General features: G+C 32.5%; 1 protein-coding gene across 1 annotated transcript; it reads left to right on the forward strand.

Annotated features, from left to right (window-relative positions):
- The first annotated feature begins 1,193 nt into the window (after positions 1 to 1,193).
- On the forward strand, positions 1,194 to 20,154 carry LOC108209631 (uncharacterized). The gene is made up of 21 exons (XM_017380635.2): positions 1,194 to 1,475; positions 2,944 to 3,042; positions 3,347 to 3,498; positions 3,957 to 4,029; positions 4,724 to 4,849; positions 6,764 to 6,872; positions 7,071 to 7,150; positions 7,363 to 7,444; positions 8,183 to 8,322; positions 8,414 to 8,524; positions 8,660 to 8,776; positions 8,875 to 8,964; positions 9,802 to 9,855; positions 10,017 to 10,091; positions 10,271 to 10,346; positions 10,442 to 10,541; positions 12,648 to 12,717; positions 13,602 to 13,675; positions 15,858 to 15,967; positions 18,514 to 18,759; positions 19,547 to 20,154. The coding sequence occupies exons 1-21, from the start codon at positions 1,350 to 1,352 to the stop codon at positions 19,822 to 19,824; spliced, it is 2,388 nt and encodes a 795-aa protein (XP_017236124.1). The 5' UTR covers positions 1,194 to 1,349; the 3' UTR covers positions 19,825 to 20,154.
- The last annotated feature ends 79 nt before the right edge of the window (positions 20,155 to 20,233 follow it).

The raw sequence follows: 20,233 nt of genomic DNA on the forward strand, positions 1-20,233 counted from the left end.
TTCAGAAAAGGAATTATAAACATGCAAGTAGATATCAGTTGCCTTCTAGAACAGAATTTAATTTTGTTCCAATCTAACGGTGCTTATTTGTTCAATATAAGATCCAACGGATGATAAGCTTTTGGACCAGAGGACCATGCGACCAAATTATCTCCCTTACGCTTATTATATATAAGTATATAATGTGTCAATACTCTATTTTAGTAATCCTTCCGAGTACCATTTATTGTATACCCAACTATTTTTATGCTTAGGATGCAAAAAATTATGATATTTATATTTAATTAAATAAAAAAAAGACTAATGTTTTCTATAAAAAAAGAAAAAGATTATTCACAGTTTTTTGCCAATATATTTGATTATAATATATGTCGGTTTGTAAGTTAGAGTTCGGGAAAAAAAATATGAAATTTGTGTCAGACAATATTTGATCGTGTGAATCATTTATTATTTAACAATTAACGGTTTCAAATAATTTAGGTTTGAAAGTTAATCAAAAAATTTCATTTTATAATAGAAAAAATCAAATTTCGGTTTTAGATTTATTCGATTTAATTTGATTTGGACTCAGACAGAATCAATCCAACGCTCACCCCTTCTCATAAGTTGCATTTGATATTGTTGCTTACACATCAATTACAGTTTGCAAAAACAGTTTCTAGATGGATTTTTTTAATAAGAAAATATATTTTAAAGTTTTTGCAATAAACTTTCATACGTTTCAATGTTAAATCGCAACAAAAATATTTAATTATTTTTATTTAAAAATTTTCAAAATTGAAAAAATTATCAAATATTATGTGCTTTTCATCACAACACATGAGTGCTCAAAAAGACCTTTACAAAAGTCGTAGACAACAATTGTATCTCTGGTGTTTCTACACCGAACGAGAAATATATATCTAAAACTACATTATATATAATTTTTAAATACTTATGTATATCCTGAAAAATACATTATATCATTTTTGTAAACACTCATGTATTTAAAATTCTGTTTATAACGTCTATTTTCATCTACCGACAGTGAAAACCACATCTAAACCTAAATTCATGATGTCCTTCAATATTTTCTGCGGGTTAAAACGCTCAAACCCAAACATTAACATGTTCTAATAAAAAAATTAAAATCATCATTAATAAGTTGATGATGATTGACGGTGAGAAAATAGCGAGATCACGTTATCACCACGAGCTGCGAAACACCTAATCATAAAATAAATATTTTTGTGTATGTCCAATAATAATCATCACTCTGTTTCTCCGACAGATCAACCCGAATCTCTCCAGCTCCGAATACACACATATACATACACATAGATACGCAGGAGAGCAGCGGGGAGTAGAGTATGTTCAAGTTTTTACAAAGCGTTGTAGCCGGATCCGGGTCGGGTCTCAAAGATCTGCCCTACAATATCGGGGAGCCTTATTCTTCAGCTTGGGGCTCGTGGATTCACTCCCGTGGCACCTCTAGGGTATTCAATTTTGCAATTTCACTTGATTTACGTTTTTTCGGGTTGTTTCGTGTTCGATTATAATGTTTACATTGCTTTATTTCCATGCCTTGAGAATATGTGCTTGAAATGTATGTTGCAATTATAAAAATGCTACAGAAATTTGATTTATGCGTAAACAATTAGTTTAGTTGGATGTAACTGATTGATTTAGGATCAGTTTCCATGTGTTTGTAGGGTAACTCTAATTTTGTCGTTCGGTTATAGATCAACTATATATTGTACTAAGTAAGTTGCCTTTGTCACATTTTGTGTCCATTCTTTCAATTTCAAGGAAATACTAGAGGTACCGAGTCTTAGCAGGCTGGATTCGGTTCAACGGACCGGTAAACAGAGTCTATTTACCAAGGATGGAAGTTGCTTCAGCTAGGAATCAACATGAAAGAACATAATCAAATTTATTTAGTCAGATATGCTTGCATTCTACAAAATTTGATTCTGTATCACTACATGTGACGAGTTTTTGCTTTTCAAAATTTCAAGCATATCATTGTGTCTTCTGAACCAATTTCTTGAAGAAACATCTATTTTTTTTAATTATTTTTTTTACTCTGAAGTTTTTGTTTCTTTCCTTTTCTGGTGGTGTATACCTGCTAATTGCTCATTTTAGGAAATAAGAACCTCTTATAACAAAAATAAAGATTATGCTTACCTATAAACATATTGTTCTCTTAATAAATGTGTGTTGATCCATTTACTTTCTGTAGTTTAAATCGGTGCTGATTGTTAGATGACTACCAATTTGAGTACTTTTTTGATTGGAGATGTAGATCTGAATGCATAACAAAAAATATGGCTCACTCTGTTTCTCTTGGTATCTAAACCATGTGTTTTGGGTCTCTCAATTATTGGTAGTAGTTTAGTAGGTTCATTTTTTCCACAATTCTTTCTGGAAGCCAAGCTCTTTCTGTAATGACCGGAGATTCTTGCTCTACAATGGTAAATATCAATCAAATGTTGGCATAAAGATGAACTCCAATTTATAGAACTTTTTGACCCCTGTGCCTCTCGACCTATCCAACCAAGGGATGGAATGACAGGGGCTAACTCTGATTATAAACGTGTCTCCATAATACTATGTTGCAGAGCTCTTGTAGTTTGTAGCCTTTGCTGGTAATGGCGAACTGCATCTAATATCTTGATGGATTTTCACGATCTTTTGAGTAGGCGAGGCAGTGAATACATCACATTCCCTGTCTAACCTCTCCCCTGGCTTATAAAATTTCTTGTGTCTAGGCCTTCCAGCTGGATTAAAGTTTTCAAATATGCCCATATGCTGGACAGGCCATTGGAATCCTGCCCTCTCTCGATCTAACCTATTATTATTATTTTTTAAATAGAATATAATATGCTTAATGAGTTTGTATTGTGTGTCTGTTCGTTGATGGAAGGTGATTGGTATTGATTATTGTTGTTAAATTTTTGCCAGGATGATGGATCTCCAGTGTCAATATTTTCTCTATCAGGGAGTAGTACTAATGATAGACATTTAGCTGCTGGCCGTAATGGCGTCAAGCGTCTTCGAACGGTATTAAAATAATCGATGTAGAGGGTAAAGTTTATAGTTGCCATTTTAATTGGCAACGATAGAGTGGCAAAAGCAATTTTCTTTGATCTTAAGAATCCATGTTGGTGTTGCTACTTAATCTATTCTAGGTTTAGTATATTTGATGCATTAACAAGTAACTTTATCTGCATTTAAATTTGCACTTCCTACAGATTTTGCTTGATTTAGTAATAATTCAATTTTTGATTAGAATTATAGTAATGTCTCTATTTTGGTGGCAAGTATTAATTTAAGATATACCAAATATTTTTGTCGTTCCTTTCAGGTTAGACATCCAAATATTCTATCTTTTCTTCACAGTACTGAGGTCGAAACTTCTGATGGCTCTTCTACAAAGATTACTATATATATTGTCACGGAACCTGTCATGCCTTTATCAGAAAAGATTAAAGAATTAAAATTAGAAGGTACACAAAGGTATATACAAGTAATTCATTCCATTCTTATGACTTACCGATATTGGTGTTTACCTCTTTTGTATTTTTCTGACATTGATTAGTTTCTTGTTACATTATTATACTAAGTGACCTGTAGCTTAAGTTGCTAGATTTCGTTTACAGGTTTTAATACCTTTTCTGGTCTAGCACATACTTGTCTATTTTGTTGAACCTTCCTTTTAAAAAATAGTACATATCGCTGTTTCAGTTTTGTGTTGTAGATTTTTTTCCTGTTTATGCACAAAAATAATCAAAGTAATGACAATTTACTCATGTCACTAAGTATATGGTCGTTGCTCATCTTTCTAGAATTATATTTGGTAGGGAGAATGACACTTGGAAAAGCTAAAAAGGAAATACAAAGTAAATTAATTGGAACATTTTTGTTATTGGGGTTTCCTCTTTAAGATTCACAAAACAGTACACCTTGTGATGCAGGAATGAGTATTATGCATGGGGCCTGCACCGGATAGCCAAGGCCGTCAGCTTTCTTAACAATGACTGTAAACTTGTAAGTGCTTATGTATGTTTGTGTTGGATATATAATCAGGTAGGCTACAAGAGAACTGAGAACAAAGATGGTTCATCTTTTGTTTCCAAAATCTCTCATATATAAAGAAGGAAATTGAATTGAAGATACATTAAATATTTTAACACAGAACTTTTATGTGTGTGTGTGTGTGTATATAAACGTATATAGGCAAATGATCAAATAGAAACTACTTGATAGAAACTAAACAGAAACCAGGAGAAACTCCTCGTAGATGACATCACCCACCTCTATATGTCGTCACCCACCCCTAAAATGACATTACCCACCCCGGGACCATCTCCGGCCCCACTCAATCACACACACACACACACACACATATTGGACTTCTATTATATTCTTTATTTGTTCAGAAAGTTTGGTTTAAACAATTAATTAGCTCTACAATCTTCTAATTCTTCTTCAAATTCTATTGTTTTTACTTGTGACAACTTTCCTCCATAGGTGGTTTTATACTTCTTCCTACTGCTCAATGTTTGCCCAATTTATGCTAGTGTACAGATTTATTATCGAGTCGTTTTTCCTCCGTGATTTCACGTAATGTGGAGGGTTCAATTGACTACACTTTATCTTTGCTTCTGTTCTCTTTCTCTCTTATTTTCAGTATTCACCTAACAGGTGAATATCACCTAATGGATTTAATATTGTGGTACAGGTTCATGCAAATGTTTGTTTGGAAAGTGTTGTTGTTACTCAGTCTCTGGACTGGAAGCTACATGCTTTCGATGTTCTATCAGAGTTTGATGGGAATAATCAAGGAGCTTCCACAGGGCCCATGCTGGTAAGTTCTGTTTGGATGTTGTAATTATTAATTAGAGTTTCTTACAATAGATCGTATGACGCAGAATTAATTTCATTTCATGTGATTGAAGTTTTTGGTTCATGTGATGAGTAATTGTGAAATGTCATTTATAGAATACAGTGTATGTGTGTGTCTATATATAATTACACACACACACACACTCATATATATATATATATATATGTATATAGGGCAATGAGAATTAGTTCCTTAGAGATCTAGTATGTCTGCACCTCACATTTACGTGTTCTGTAAATATTGTTTACTATTTTTTGCTTTAATTACTCAAAAGAGTCACATGATTAATATGATAATTGTGTAAAATAAGAAGAGTTCTCCAATTAAGGAGTTCTCCATAGAACCCAATCCACACACACACACACACATAGGGTTACACTCCACAAAGAACATTTTAAGTAAGAACACAAAAGGTTGTCATAACACTTCATTTTTCATAAAAAATGATTGTTAAGATTATAATTACATAGTTAAGCACCAATTAAACTTAATATATGAAATCTAACATCCAAACTCATTTAAATTATTAATATGAAATACTATAGAATTCAGAATGGAATCTAGAACAAAATCCAGAATAGTATCATATATATATATATTGCACGATTAATTTTACATAGAATCTTGTTATTTTTAATCCATATTTATTGTGAAACATGTTAGATACTATTATTTTTCACAATAAAAGTTTAATTAGCTTAAAATTAGAATTTATTTCAAGTTTTAGATGAGATTCTATATTCAATTCTAAAGTGTTCTTCTTCGTTCTTCTTTGAGCAATGACTTATATATAAGCTTCTGTTCATAGTTGTCAAGGCGTTGCCTAGGCCACGGAAAATGTCTAGGCGTCTAACCCGTTTTAGTTTCAAGGGGTAGGCGACGCCTAGGGTCGCCTAACTCCTAGTCCTGCTAATTTCATTTTGACTAAGCCCAACATATTTTTGACCTGGTCCTGGCATAAAGTTATAAAGAATACTGGTCCCATAAACGTTACGGTCACAACAGTCTACAATGATCTAAAGGGAAAAGAAACATCTCATGTGAAAAAAATTCATTCAAGAATTGTTATATCAGGTTATTCTATTCTTCTTTTAATCTTTACATATACGTGTTTAGTAATTTGTTTACAATCTTTCAGTAGTATAAGTACACATTCTCTGTTTAGTTCAACACATAAATGTTTGTATATAAAAAAACAACCAATATTAAACGTATATCAATGTGAGATGGATCCAGAGCAGAAAGAAAGAGGGTGGGGGTGGATTCTATTTATAATTCGGAAACAATAAATGTGTATTTATCACAGACATGTGGAATTCAGGTTGGCGATAGAGTCTTCTCAGTCACCCTCTACTTCAAGCTGAGATTTGGCCCCTGCTTAAAGTTCTATCTGCTGCAGTTTTTAGACCTTTCAGCTATCTGGCTTTCTCGCTAATAAGATAGGGGTGAACTGGCCCAGATCAACCTTTGAATTAAGGAATCCTAACAATTTCTGGGTTGGCCTAGTTATCCAAAGAAGATCGGTTAACCATATCAAGTGCTTGAAAAATAGAGGCTCTAGTCCATAAGCAGTGATAATGGCCTTATGAAGACTTAAGGTTCTAGCGGGTTGGAAGGGTATTGTTTGTATTTTTCAACCTCATAATTTCCATATAAATAAATTAGTGCAGAATTCAATGACTCTAACATTTATTATTCTTTACTTGCACTACCTGCAACTGCAATATCTTTGTGATCTCATTTACCTGGTAACGTTGTAAAGACAGTTTGACATGTTTAAGGATTGCCAATAGTCATTTTAACTATGGCAAGGGCATTTTTTAATTGTAGATTAGTTTGTGGTCTCACCTGTATAAAATTTGATGTTTAACACAGCAATATGAATGGCTTGTTGGTACACAATACAAACCGATGGAGTTGGTGAAGTCTGACTGGACAACGATTAGAAAATCTCCACCTTGGGCTATTGATTCCTGGGGTTTGGGTAAGTGGTATAATTTGTATATATATTGCTTTATTACTTCTGCTGAAAATTGATTTAAAAGTAAATTTCCGTGTGAATAGGTGTGATAAGCACTACTTATTAGTGGCGTTATAGTGTTTCAAGGATATGTCTTTTTCGTTTTTCAGGTTTAAGTCGAATGTTTGTGGTTTGAAACTGACTATTTTTTAAAATTCTTAGGCTGTCTTATTCATGAACTTTTCTATGGTACCAAACTGGGCAAAACAGAGGAGCTGCGTGATACTTCTTCTATACCAAAGGTGTGCTTACTGAATTTCTTGATAAACAAAGATTTGTGTTGATCAACTAGGAACTTTTTTGTTGTTGTAAAACCTTAGTTATCTGTTTCTTCCCATGTTATAAGTATAATTTGGAAGATTTTGGATGTTTCTTCACATTTTGTATTATTTGCTTTGGCTTTTATCAACTGAAGATCTGTTTTCATTTGAACTTGTTTATTCCTGTCTCACAGTCATTACTTCCAGATTATCAGCGGCTCTTGAGTTCAACTCCTTCTCGCAGGTTGAACTCGTCGAAGCTTCTAGAAACTTGCGGTCAGTTATTGACCTCCTTATATTCGTGTTTTGGTCAAACATTTCTAAAGTTTATGCAGTTTAGGGAAGTGTTACAAGGTTTGAGCCTTCATTAGAAGTCTTTGTATGGAGGTTGAGCCAATCAGTATTTCTGTAGCGATTTATTATTGCTTTTAAATTTGTAGTCTTAATTCTAGCTGAGGGAAGGTTATTATTATTTTAATAAGTTTAGAGCTCCAGACTGCTTAAATATTTAATATCCTTGTACCGGTTCCGGAAACTAAATATTAGTGCTTCCCAAATCGGGGTTGGCTAGAGCCTATAGAATTAAAGCATAAAATTGGTTGTTTTGTATTGTAAGTTTTATTCTTTATATTGTTTATTTTGTATTCAGTGAAAGTGACTTTCCGTGTTCAACTTCTTGATCATTGATTTAGGGAGCAAGTTTCAGATTGACAAGAATTTGATGGTTCAAAAATTTTGAAAGTTGAGATCTGGCACATACTTGCATATTACATGTACACAAGGCAAATAACATAATGTTCGATTTGCTATTAAAAGCATTCTGTGACATTATATGCTTTTTAGATCGCAGTTTTGAAATTTTAAAATGAAAATAACATTATTCGAGCTCTTTGAATTCAGTCCCATTTTCTCCAGCTCATCTGTTAGTATGCATTATCGATTGTCTGTTACTTGTTCCTAGATTATCATTTGTGTATGACGAAATCATCTAAACTATTCAGTGCAAAACTGCAGAATATTTCCAAAATAAATTGGTGGACACCATTCACTTCATGGAAATTCTCAATCTGAAGGATAGTGTAGAAAAAGATACTTTCTTTCGTAAGCTGCCTACTCTAGCTGAGCAGCTTCCTCGACAGATTGTGCTAAAAAAGGTTCTCTTTGATTCCCAGTTTGTACCTTTAATTAATAATTTTTAAACCTTATCATTGTGACAGTAACATAATCTTTTTGCATCTTGGTTAGCTACTTCCTTTACTAGCTTCAGCCTTAGAATTTGGATCAGCTGCAGCACCTGCTTTGACTGCGTTGCTGAAGATGGGTGCTTGGCTTTCAGCTGAAGAATTTAATATCAAGGTTTGTTCATTTTATACCTATCGGGGGTATTGTTTTACTTAATGTCACCAGTTCAAAATAAATACTGCCATTATATTTCTGTTGGTGATGTCTTTGGCAAGAGTATATACTGGATTTCTTGGATTTTTTTTACAGGTTTTACCAACACTTGTCAAACTTTTTGGTTCTAATGACCGAGCTATTCGAGTTAGTCTTCTGCAGCATATTGATCAATTTGGAGATTCATTGTCATCACAAATTGCTGATGAGCAAGTAGGTTCAGCCTAAAAGTTTGTGGCTTATTAATTCTTTTATTGTCGCCATTTCCTCATTTAGGTTTTATTTTTGATACTCTGTTGATACTTCTACAGATTTATCCTCATGTTGCTACTGGGTTTTCTGACACATCTGCTTTTCTGAGGGAATTAACACTCAAATCAATGCTTGTTCTTGCCCCCAAGGTACATACGTAATTTTACTCTACTGGATTTCTTTGCTGTGTCCATGGAGTTGCTTAGTCTGTCCATTTATTTAAGTAGTCTTGTTGAGTGTGAAGGGAGCTGGTATAGAGCAGCTTTCATGAGCATGTCTTTTGCTCCATGCTTTTTCCAGGTTGATTTTTGGAAGGTGTCACTCCTTGATCAAGAGACCTGGACCATATAGGAACTTATAGCTGACTTGGATAATTATTTCTCACTATCAAGCAAGTTAATGTTCTGTATTGAAATGAAAATGTTGTTATGACTTATGTGGTTGACATAATGAGAACCTATGTAACGGTAGTTCAACAATAAGCTAAGTTCATATGTTTTTTGTTTCCTGTGGTGCTTGGATATTAAATGCAACTACGGAATCATCTTTTCATAGATATCTTTTTTTGTTGCTTTAGAACGAGTTGCACTCTGTTCCGTTTTGTTGCTTCACAAAATTTGGGCACTCTCCTTGCAAATAATATATTTTCATTAACTATAGTATTTACAGGGATTGGGGGCCTTTCCATATGAAAGGATTCGTCTCAGTAGTATGTGCTTTGGATCCCTCCAGTCATGTTCTGTATTATTTCTGATATACGCAATTTCTGATTCCCATAGAACTAGAGGAACAGATGGAATGTTTGGTCGGAGCTTTTTGTTGACTTGTTAGATATTTGAACAAATGTAGCCTAAAATTTTGTAATATCTGTTGGGTGAATTATCTCTGTGCTGTAGTATGGTTGTTGCATGATGATCATCAGATAAATTTAGATGTTTGTGCCTTAATAAGTCGAAAATTTGACATTTTTTCAATTCCTAATGCAGCTGTCCCAACGGACTCTATCAGGATCACTGTTGAAGTTTCTTTCAAAGCTACAGGTATGAATCCTTTTACCATCATCTGTGGTACCCAGTTGAACTGTCTTTCACTTGTCTTTTAATTTGGCAACTTAGTAATAGATTATGTGATTATTTATTTATTTACATAATTTTGCATTTCTCCTGATTTGCATTTTTTTACATTCTTGCAAGTGATGCAGGTTGATGAAGAACCAGCTATTAGAACAAACACCACCATACTGCTAGGAAATATTGCCAGCCATCTTAATGATGGGGTTAGTAACAGCTACATTTCTAATACTTCTCATCATTAACACATTTCCATCCACTCGGTACTAGTGCACCTCTATTTATTCATTGTGTTTAGCAGTCAATGATATCATTTAAGCATATTCTAATGTAGTGTACTTTCTATACCTAAATGATTATTAATGAAAGTCATGAAAAATTGCAGACACGGAGAAGAGTTCTCATAAATGCATTTACAGTCCGTGCTTTGCGTGATACCTTCTCTCCCGCAAGAGGCGCAGGTTGAAGCATACTTCTAATTCTTAGACCACCTTTCAGTGATTTTTTCTGGTGTGTTTTCCCTCTCTAATATTAATTCCATAAATTGTTGCTGCAGGGGTTATGGCTCTATGCGCAACCAGTTCTTATTATGATTCAACTGAGATTGCAACTCGCATCTTGCCAAATGTTGTGGTACTTACTATAGATCCTGACAGGTTAGCTTACTATACTATAATTCTTTGTGTTCTCAATTGAGGATGAGAGCATTTTCCATAATCGTCCTTGTACTCTCCATTATGAAGAATTTCTTTTATACCTTTAAATACCCTAATTAGAGTTGAGGCGACGTTCATGAAAAATACAGATATGCTCTCACTTCATATTAGAGTATCTTGCCAAAATGTATTACCATGATTCAATTGTTTGACAGTTGCACAAGGTCTAATGGCGGAATTAAAAAAATAAACTTGCAAGCTTTGGGTGTTATTCATGAAATTGGTCCGATATAAGATTAAGAATTTGAGGTTATTTGCAATGTCCTGGTCCTTTTTACATTTGACGTGTTAAAATTTTTAACTCTTGAATTGTTAGTGTAGGGCATGAGAATTTGGGTACTGCAGTATATCACTTGGCAAGAATTTATAAACTAGAAGATTGCGGTGTCTAATTTAGAACCATATTGACTCTTGAAAATAAATTTAACTTTTGAAGTCCCCTGTCTTCTAAAATCTTACTAATATTACAGTGGTCATGACTATCGAATCCAGTCCTGCAAGAATAAGGAATGTTGATATGTGGTTGCCTAAACACATGTCAATTACAAAAACTTTCTCTATTGGATTTTCCCCAAATATGTCCCATCTCAGTAAGTGATTATAAATATGTCCCATTTTTTATTTTAATTATAAATATATCCTAAATAAAAAATTCCTTCTAATTTAAAGTTAAACAAGTTAACTTCCCTACTGCACATCTTGAAAGACATTTTTTGCCACTCCTTTCTATTTATTAAAGCTAGCAATACAAACTCAATTTTATTTTTAAAATTAACCATGGTGCCTACTTGTCCGTGATGATGAGCTATATTTATTACTTCAAATACTCGACTGGCTTCCACAGTTAATGTGACAATGATCATGCCAATCTCTTAAATTAAATATATACATCAATTAAATCAGTGTTAATTCATTTACAGAGATAAGTACCTCCACAGTGTAAACAAGCATTCTGAGTACTCCCATCCAGACCAGTGTCCAGCTTAAAGCTGAATAGTTTAGTTACGTGATCATTTGAAGAATTTAACCTAATTTTCAGTATATATTCTTAGCTCTCTGAGGGACATTCTAGTCATGACCAATTGACATATATTTATATATAATCTAATTACATTTAAGTAAATTATATATATAACAGCTTTTAACCACAGGACATATTAGCAATTTTTAATAAAAAAAGGATAGAAACATAAATGTTTATGTTAATTTGGGATATTACAAGCAAATTCTCTTTTTAATTTGTAGTTGATATATTTTAAGTAAAGTGCGAGGGAAGCTGAAAATTGAACTTTAGGCCTCTTAGAGCACTAGGAGCACCTTTAGCATTGATTGACAGTACAAATGATGAAATTTTGGACCTGGTACTAAAGGGAGACTTATACTGTGGGAAACTTATATTGTTTACTTTTAAGCCTATTTTTTCTGTAAAAATGCTATTTAAATGTCTAATATAATGGAGCTACAGTACATATTTACATAATTACATTAAATTAATGTCTACTATATTAAAATTTACATGAGCATTAACTGCACTGTTATATGTTAAATATCATTTATTGAAGTTTACCTGAATTCTTATTTTAGCCAAAAGTTTATACATCCGTTTTAATCACTAATATCGTGCTTGAATTGTAATGGATTCGGAAGTAGATGATATATATATAGCTTTGGTGTATGTTTCAATGCTAGGCTAATTTTGATATCGGAATATTAATTAGAGGTTTTACATGATGTTTGCACACTGATAGAATCTTTTCGTAGGTTATTATTAATTTGAATAAGCTTAAAATTAATGGTATTGTTTCACCATACTGGCATCAGTCTTCATGCTTATATTTGTCTGAATTTCTGTTCTATTTTTCCAGTTTAATCCTTTCTCTGACTTGCTGCACTTGTTAACCTCCAAGCTCCGCTATTTGTTATAGTAAAAGCTTAAATAGGAACTTGCTACTTTATCCTCTATATGTCTGTTTCTATCTTAGTTATTAAAAAAGTAAGCATACATTACAAAACATTAATCATTAATGTTTCTTCATATTGTGGCAGTGATGTTCGATCAAAGGCCTTCCAAGCGGTTGACCAATTTCTGCAAATCCTGAAGCAAAATCACGAGAAGGTCTGTTATTACCTTTTCTTGAATTGGTAATTGTGTTCGACTACTGTTAATATAGTAATTTTCTTGAAAAACAGCATTCAACTTTCGAGTGATGTGATGTGCATGAGGCACCCTCCTGCAGTGCTAGCCTTGCAACTTTTTTTTTTTTTGCACTTTTTTACGAATTCACTTCAAGAGCTTGATTTAAAGAGCATTGTTTTCTATTTTACTACTGTCAAGTCTAATGGTAAGGAGGTGAGGGTAAAAAGACCAACTTGAGCTACCTACTATACTAATAGTGTATTCCTTAGAAAAGGATAAATAAAGAGTCTCTGTTCTCTGTAGTTCCGCACTGTCACCCTCCATAGTTATCCTAATCTAGGCTCATCAAATAAAGGATTTTAGGTGAGTACATTTGCAAGTAATCTAAATCCTTGCGCTAATCTTTATATTAAAGAGAAAGATTCCCTATTGCTGGGTTCATAGAATGTGTACATATGTTTTAAGCTACAGTCCTGGGGGGAGGGTAAGTCGGCAAGGCAGGATATGTGAATTTCTTGGCGTGATGTATAATTGTATATGTGAAATTTCTTGCCGATATGTATCCCCCTCTTCATTATCTTCTCCACCATTTGGAGTTCAGTTTTAGGTTGCAAATGTTACGTATATTTAAAAGATGGGATCTCCTTTCTCTTAATTATACCCCTTTTATCTTCCACAAGTTTCTAATCACAACAAACATACAACTAAGTTTAGAGGCTAATTTTTTTTTAAGACATTTTGCAATACCAGTCAACAATAATTTTATAATTAGCTGATTTATAAGTAGTGTGTCCTTGATAAGCCAAGGCAGACTCAATACTGAATCTTTAAGAAGTTGTGCGTGATCTCTTTGTTGTCTACAGACCAGTGGTGGAGAGTCAGCTGGGGACTCGAGTACGGGGATGGCATCAGCACCAGGAAATGCTAGTTTACTTGGGTATGTTATTCTGAAATCTAGTATCACCATTTTTTGTGTGGAAAAACCTGACATTTGTTTCAACGGGAAGCAGATGGACAAGTGTGTTTAACCTAATTAAGCATGACATTTATTAACCTAGTTGAAGTAAATGTATTCTCCTTACTGATGTAAGGCATCGACTGTATTCTCCTTGCTCACATAAAGCACCCACTGAGTTAGCGTCTTAAATCTCAAAACTGCTGATATAGGTATAATGTATGTATATCATTCATCACATGAGTTTTGAAGATCGGTATATAAGTTTATATGCATTCTAATGATTAGTGATAGTGTGATACTCATTGTGGACAAGTGTGTTTAACCTAATTAAGCATGACATTTATTAACCTAGTTGAAGTAAATGTATTCTCCTTACTGATGTAAAGCATCGACTGTATTCTCCTTGCTCATATAAAGCACCCACTGAGTTATTAACCTAGTTGAAGTAAATGTATTCTCCTTACTGATGTAAAGCATCGACTGTATTCTAATGATAAGTGATACTCATTATGGACTGACACTGTGCTAAAGTGTGAGCCAGTTTTTTAGTAAGCTAAAGACCTTACTGTTCCTCAGAGCCCTCATGCAGTTAAATTGGAACTCATTGGTTTTCAATTACATCCTGTTTTTTTTTTAGTTATATATATATAGGGGAGGGTTCTGGTACAAACTTACAAACTTACAAACTTTTTTTGTTCAACGCATATATAACTTGAGTTCAACATTTTTTTAACATATTTTGTTGAACATCGATTAAAATAGTGGTGGAGAAGTACGTAAACCAATTTTGAAATGTAAGAACTAAGGTAAACATGTTTTATAACTAATATTTATGTTTCTAGACCCTACCCAAACCCTAGAGGTATAGTTTAAACATCTTTTTAGATATATTCAACACAATGATAATTAGTGTTCAACACCCGATGTTGAACCCGAGTTATAAATGTGTTGAAAACGCGATTTATTTATGCGTTATTTTTAAAAATTGTGATGTTTTTTGAAGAATTTTCAACATGGATACTTTATATAACTAAGGATTAACACGATGGGAGAATAAAAAAAAGTTTGTAAGTTTGTAACTTAAAAAAGTTTTTATTTGATCCTATCCCTATATATATATATATATATATATATATATATATATATATATATAGGGTAGCACTCCATAGCATACCCTCTTATATGGAGTTACGTAGCACACCATTATAAATATACACATAATATATATTCTATTATATTTTTTATGAAACATAATTGCAAATTTTGATTATTAAACCGAAAACGAAGTTATACAATTTTTTTATTCCAAAGATCATCTAAAATTATGCAATATCTCAACATGATTCTATAACAGAATAATAATCATCCAGAATTATTCTGTTGTAGAATCAGTTTCGAAAATATACTTTTTCCATCAAATTTTAAGTGTTAAATTACTTAAAATAGATATATTTTATAGTATTCTATATTAGAATCACGTTTTATATGTATTTTATAACAGAATTTATAATAAAATTGATGATTTATAGTGGCGCGCTATGTAACTCTATATAAGGAGTCCCTCCCTGGAATGTTGGCCTATATATATATACATATATATATATATATATATATGATATATCTTTGAGCTTTCTGGTGACACCATACTTTTCTGTAGACTTTCTTATATTTACTGTCAACCGGTAATCTTTTCCATTTTTGTGTTTTTCATGGCTACTTTTCTATCTAGAGGTCTGAAGTTGCTAGTTCCAATAATTTTGCATAAAGTTAATATGAATCGTTAGAAAGTCCTCCTGGGTGCAATATAGACAGAAATCATCTTGCAAGTTGTCAATGGTGGTACTTCTATATATACCTTAAAGCTAGTGTTGACCATATCGACCTGTTCATTATCTTAAAATATAGACAGAAATTATCTTGCAAGTTGTCAATGGTGGTACTTCTAACATATATACCTTAAAGCTAGTGTGGACCATATCGACCTGTTCATTATCTTAAAATATTATTTAAAGCACGTACGCTAAGTAATTTTATTTAAGGGAAAGCTTAGTAGTTGGTACATGTCAAGATATGTCAAGATTTGGGACGTGTGCATTTACAATTTTACATCAGACTCTTAATACTCATTTTCCAGAGTGTAACAATCATGTTGAAAACACAGGTGGGCCATGAGTTCCTTGACCCTTAAAGGCAAACCTTCTGAACAAACTTCACATGCGCCGTTGAATTCCAGTGGACCTATTGCTACCGGTCCATCCAATGCCAGCTCAGGCAAGCAGATTTCTCATTTTTTTTTTTTTTATGTCTTAATGTGGTGCAGGCTGTGTTTATAATTAGAACAACTTACTAGCACTGTGTGGAACACACAACGAGTTATAATGAAAAGTTCTAAAGGCAACCTCAAGTATTTTTATTTATAGAAACTAGAATATAAGGGTAATTAGGTACAAAAAGAATGTAAAGCTGCTAGCATAGTAAAAGCAGGAAGAGAAAGAGACGGGAAGAGTTGTATATTGTCATTGGGATTATTTATTTAAAACAAAAGGGTAAGAATTTATCTCTCCGTAGTAATTACTACTAGCATTGTTATATAAAAAGTTGAAAAAAAGTCAGACAAGTTAACATTCTAGACGTCTGAAAAGTTTTTATCACATGTGCTACACGATTATCACATTTGATATATATATACAGGCCAACATTGCAGGGAGGTACTCCTTATATGGAGTTACATAGTACACCATTGTAAATCATCAATTTTATTATAAATTCTATTATAGAATACATATAAATGTGATTCTTATATAAAATACTATGACATATATCTATTATAAGTAATTTAACACTTAAAATTTGAAGAAAAAAATTGTTTTCGAAACTAATTCCACAGCAAAATAATTTTGGATGATAATTATTCTGTTATAGAATCATGTCGAGATATTGCATAATTTTAGAAGATTTTTGGAATAAAAAAATTGTATAACTTCGTTTTCGATTCAATAATCAAAATTTGTAATTATATTCCATAAAAAATATAATATATATATATATATATATATATATATATATATAGGGATATGATCAAATAAAAACTTTTTTAAGTTACAAACTTACAAACTTTTTTTTTGATTTTTTTTTATTCTTCCATCGTGTTAATCCTTAGTTATAGAAAGTATTCATGTTGAAAATTCTTAAAAAAATATCACAATTTTTAAAAATAACGCATAAATAAATCGTTCATTCAACACATTTGTAACTGGGGTTCAACATCGGGTGTAGAACACTAATTATCATTGTGTTGAATATATCTATAAAGATGCTTAAACTATACCTCTGGGGTTTGGGTAGGGTCTAGAAAGATAAATATTGGTTATATAATACGTTTAATTTAGTTCTTACATTGAAAAATTAATTTATTTACTTCTCCAACACAATTTTAATCGATGTTCAACAAAATATCTTAAAAAATGTTGAACTCAAGTTATATATTTGTTGAACAAAAAAAGTTTGTAAGTTTGTACCAGAACCCTCCCCTATATATATATATATATATATATAGTAGTATATTATGGAACTCCAGATAAGAGGGTATGTCATGGAGTGCTACCTTATATATATATAGTGATAGGATCAAATAAAAACTTTTTTTTTTTGCCTAGAAATAAATAAAAACTTTTTTAAGTTACAAGCCTACTTACAAACTTTTTTTTGTATTTTTTTATTCTCCCATCGTGTCAATCCTTAGTTATAGAAAATATCCATGTTGAAGATACTTGAAAAAATCTCAATTTTTAAAAATAATGCATAAATAAATCGTGCATTCAGCACATTTGTAACTGGGGTTCAACATCGGATGTAGAAAACTAATTATTATTGTGTTGAATATATCTATAAAGATGATTAAACTATACCTTTGGGGTTTGGGTAGGGTCTAGAAACATAAATATTAGTTATATAATACGAACTTAGTTCTTACATTGAAAAATTAGTTTATGTACTTCTCCAACACAATATTAATCGATGTTCAACAAAATATGTTTAAAAATGTTGAACTCAAATTATATATATGTTGAACGCATAAAGTTTGTCAGTTTGTACCAAAACACGCCCCTATATATATATATATATTCAAATATTAGGGGTCATTTGATAAAATGATATTTTCTGAATGGTTTAAATTTTTGGATAATTCAAATTTTTGAACCATTCATGTGAGTCATTTGACTGGTCTGAACCATATCTTTTAGATGAATTAAAAATTTAAATTTTATTGAACATAAAATAATTCTAAATCTTAAAAGATAAATTATAAACATTTCATAATATTGAAACAATTAATAATTTAAAAAGATTTTATTGTACTTCTTCGTTACATTTTAAGTCTTATAATTACTATTAGATATGAATAAAGATTGTAATTATTATAAATAATAATAATTTTTAATGGATATAATAATTAGATAAGTTCAAATTTATTTTTTAATATGTTATTGATTTTATTAATTAATAATTAATAATAATGTAACACATCTACAACTAATTGAGCAACAACACATAGCCTGTGTGTTTGAAAGATGCGTGAGTGATATACCTAACCGTCCAGATAGAAATATGAAGCCCTTTCATCCAGCCAAATTTTGGTTCGTCCAGAATCTTAAAACGGCAAAACAAATGATCCAGATGACTCTATCTCCCTCTCGTCCAGCTCATTCTTCTCGTTCATGTGTTATCAAATGGCCTGTTAGAGTTATAGTATTTAGTTTAATATTCAAATATGATAATGCACCATCACTGAGATATGTGCCTTGTCTTTACTATAGTGATGGATACTGTCAGCACGCCAACAATCAATTTGATTTCAGAAGCCTATATGACAGATCAGCCTGCACCTGAGTCCCCAACATCTACTGATGGCTGGGGTGAAATAGAGAATGGAATTCCCGATGATAATGGGAGTGAAAAAGACGGTTGGGATGATATTGAACCACTTGAGGATCCAAAACCATCTGCAGTTCTTGCCACTATTCAAGCAGCTCAAAAGCGGCCTGTCACGCAGCCAAAACAAGGTATTTTATTTAAAAGAAAATCTCAGTTAGACATGTCAGAACAGAAGCGTAAGATCTGCGCTTTTTGAGATATATTTGATATTTTACTCTTTTTAAACGAAAAGGTTGTTGCCTGGTGTAAGATCTACTAATCTAAAATGTATGTTGTCGGAATAATCATTAAAAATGGCAAAAAGAGGACAAAAGAGAAAACATTAAGCAGTTTAGCCTTACCCTTTGGTTGAAATGCTCGGAGATTGTGCACCATATGCTGTTTTGTTGTGAGTCTTATAAAGGCATGATATGATGGCCCATGAATTATCTGACAAGTGACGATCTTGTTTGAGATTGTAGGCTGTATCAATGTTTATTATTAATTTGCACATTGCCTTGTGTGTATGCGCTTGTTTGTTTTTGGATCTTTGTTACATTTAATTTAGCTATAACTTTTATATTTAGTAGACAGAACATTTGAGTTCTATCATGTATACTTGATAGCAGCTAAGAATTACTTTTAAACTAAAGGGTATCCACATTTCACATTCCATATATGATATATGATATATCTATATGATCTCATATTCTCATCTCACTCATTTTCACTTGGACTTGAGTTCCGACTTCACACAGAAAACCTTTTGCTGAGCCCTGAGATACCTTATTATTTCGCCAAGATTTGAAGTAATATTAGAAGTAGGGCTTAAGATATGTACTGCAGATGAATTATTATTGCCATCTTTACTTCTTTGATCTCTTGCTACTAATCTGAAGTTCACAGGTATCTAATGGAAGTTGTTTAATTATGCAGTTCCGAGTTCTAAACCTAAAATTACACCCAATGTTCCCAAACACGAGGATGACGACTTGTGGGGTTCTATAGCTGCCCCTGCTCCAAAATCCGTTAAACCGTCAACATCAAAAACAAGTTTGGCATCGGATGATGATGACCCATGGGCTGCTATTGCAGCTCCTCCACCTACCACGAGGGCTAAGCCTTTAGCATCTGGGCGAGGACGGGGATCTAAACCCGTTGTATCAAAATTGGGTGCCCAAAGAATAAACCGGACTTCGTCATCTGGAGTTTAAGCTGCCCAGGTTTTGTCAAATTAAGTAAAGGATTAAAGAAATCTGTAAATTTTGTCTTTATGGTGATTTAGAAGTTCATACAAGAAAAGAAATGAACTTTACATGTCTCCTTGAGTTGTAAAATTATTGTTTTTAGTTATGGTGTGAATTATATCATTCTTTTTGTCCACCAGCTCTTAGGAGTCTGAGGGATCACCCGTAAATACTTTGCAATTTGTATAGTAGGCTGACGAATGATCTTTACCTCAAACATTGATTTGTCCTCCCTCTATAAGTTTGAATTCGCTTAGAAAACACATGTCAATTATATTTGAGAGTTTCTTTTACAAATCTTTTGCACCATGTATATGGAGTCCAAAAGAAATTTGTTGGGTGAATTTCGTCTGAATGTACTTTAAATATTTGACGG

The sequence above is a fragment of the Daucus carota genome, chromosome 2 (genome assembly GCF_001625215.2).
Source record: "Daucus carota subsp. sativus chromosome 2, DH1 v3.0, whole genome shotgun sequence".
Taxonomy (NCBI): Eukaryota; Viridiplantae; Streptophyta; class Magnoliopsida; order Apiales; family Apiaceae; genus Daucus; species Daucus carota.

What these genes read in the sequence shown, in the direction of transcription:
- LOC108209631 (XM_017380635.2), top strand. Translation starts at nt 1,350, where the DNA reads ATGTTCAAGTTTTTACAAAGCGTTGTAGCCGGATCCGGGTCGGGTCTC. An exon ending in TGCTTGTTCTTGCCCCCAAG is followed by an intron (nt 8,965 to 9,801) that starts GTACATACGTAA and finishes TTCCTAATGCAG; the next exon opens with CTGTCCCAACGGACTCTATC. An exon ending in TCCATCCAATGCCAGCTCAG is followed by an intron (nt 15,968 to 18,513) that starts GCAAGCAGATTT and finishes TCTTTACTATAG; the next exon opens with TGATGGATACTGTCAGCACG.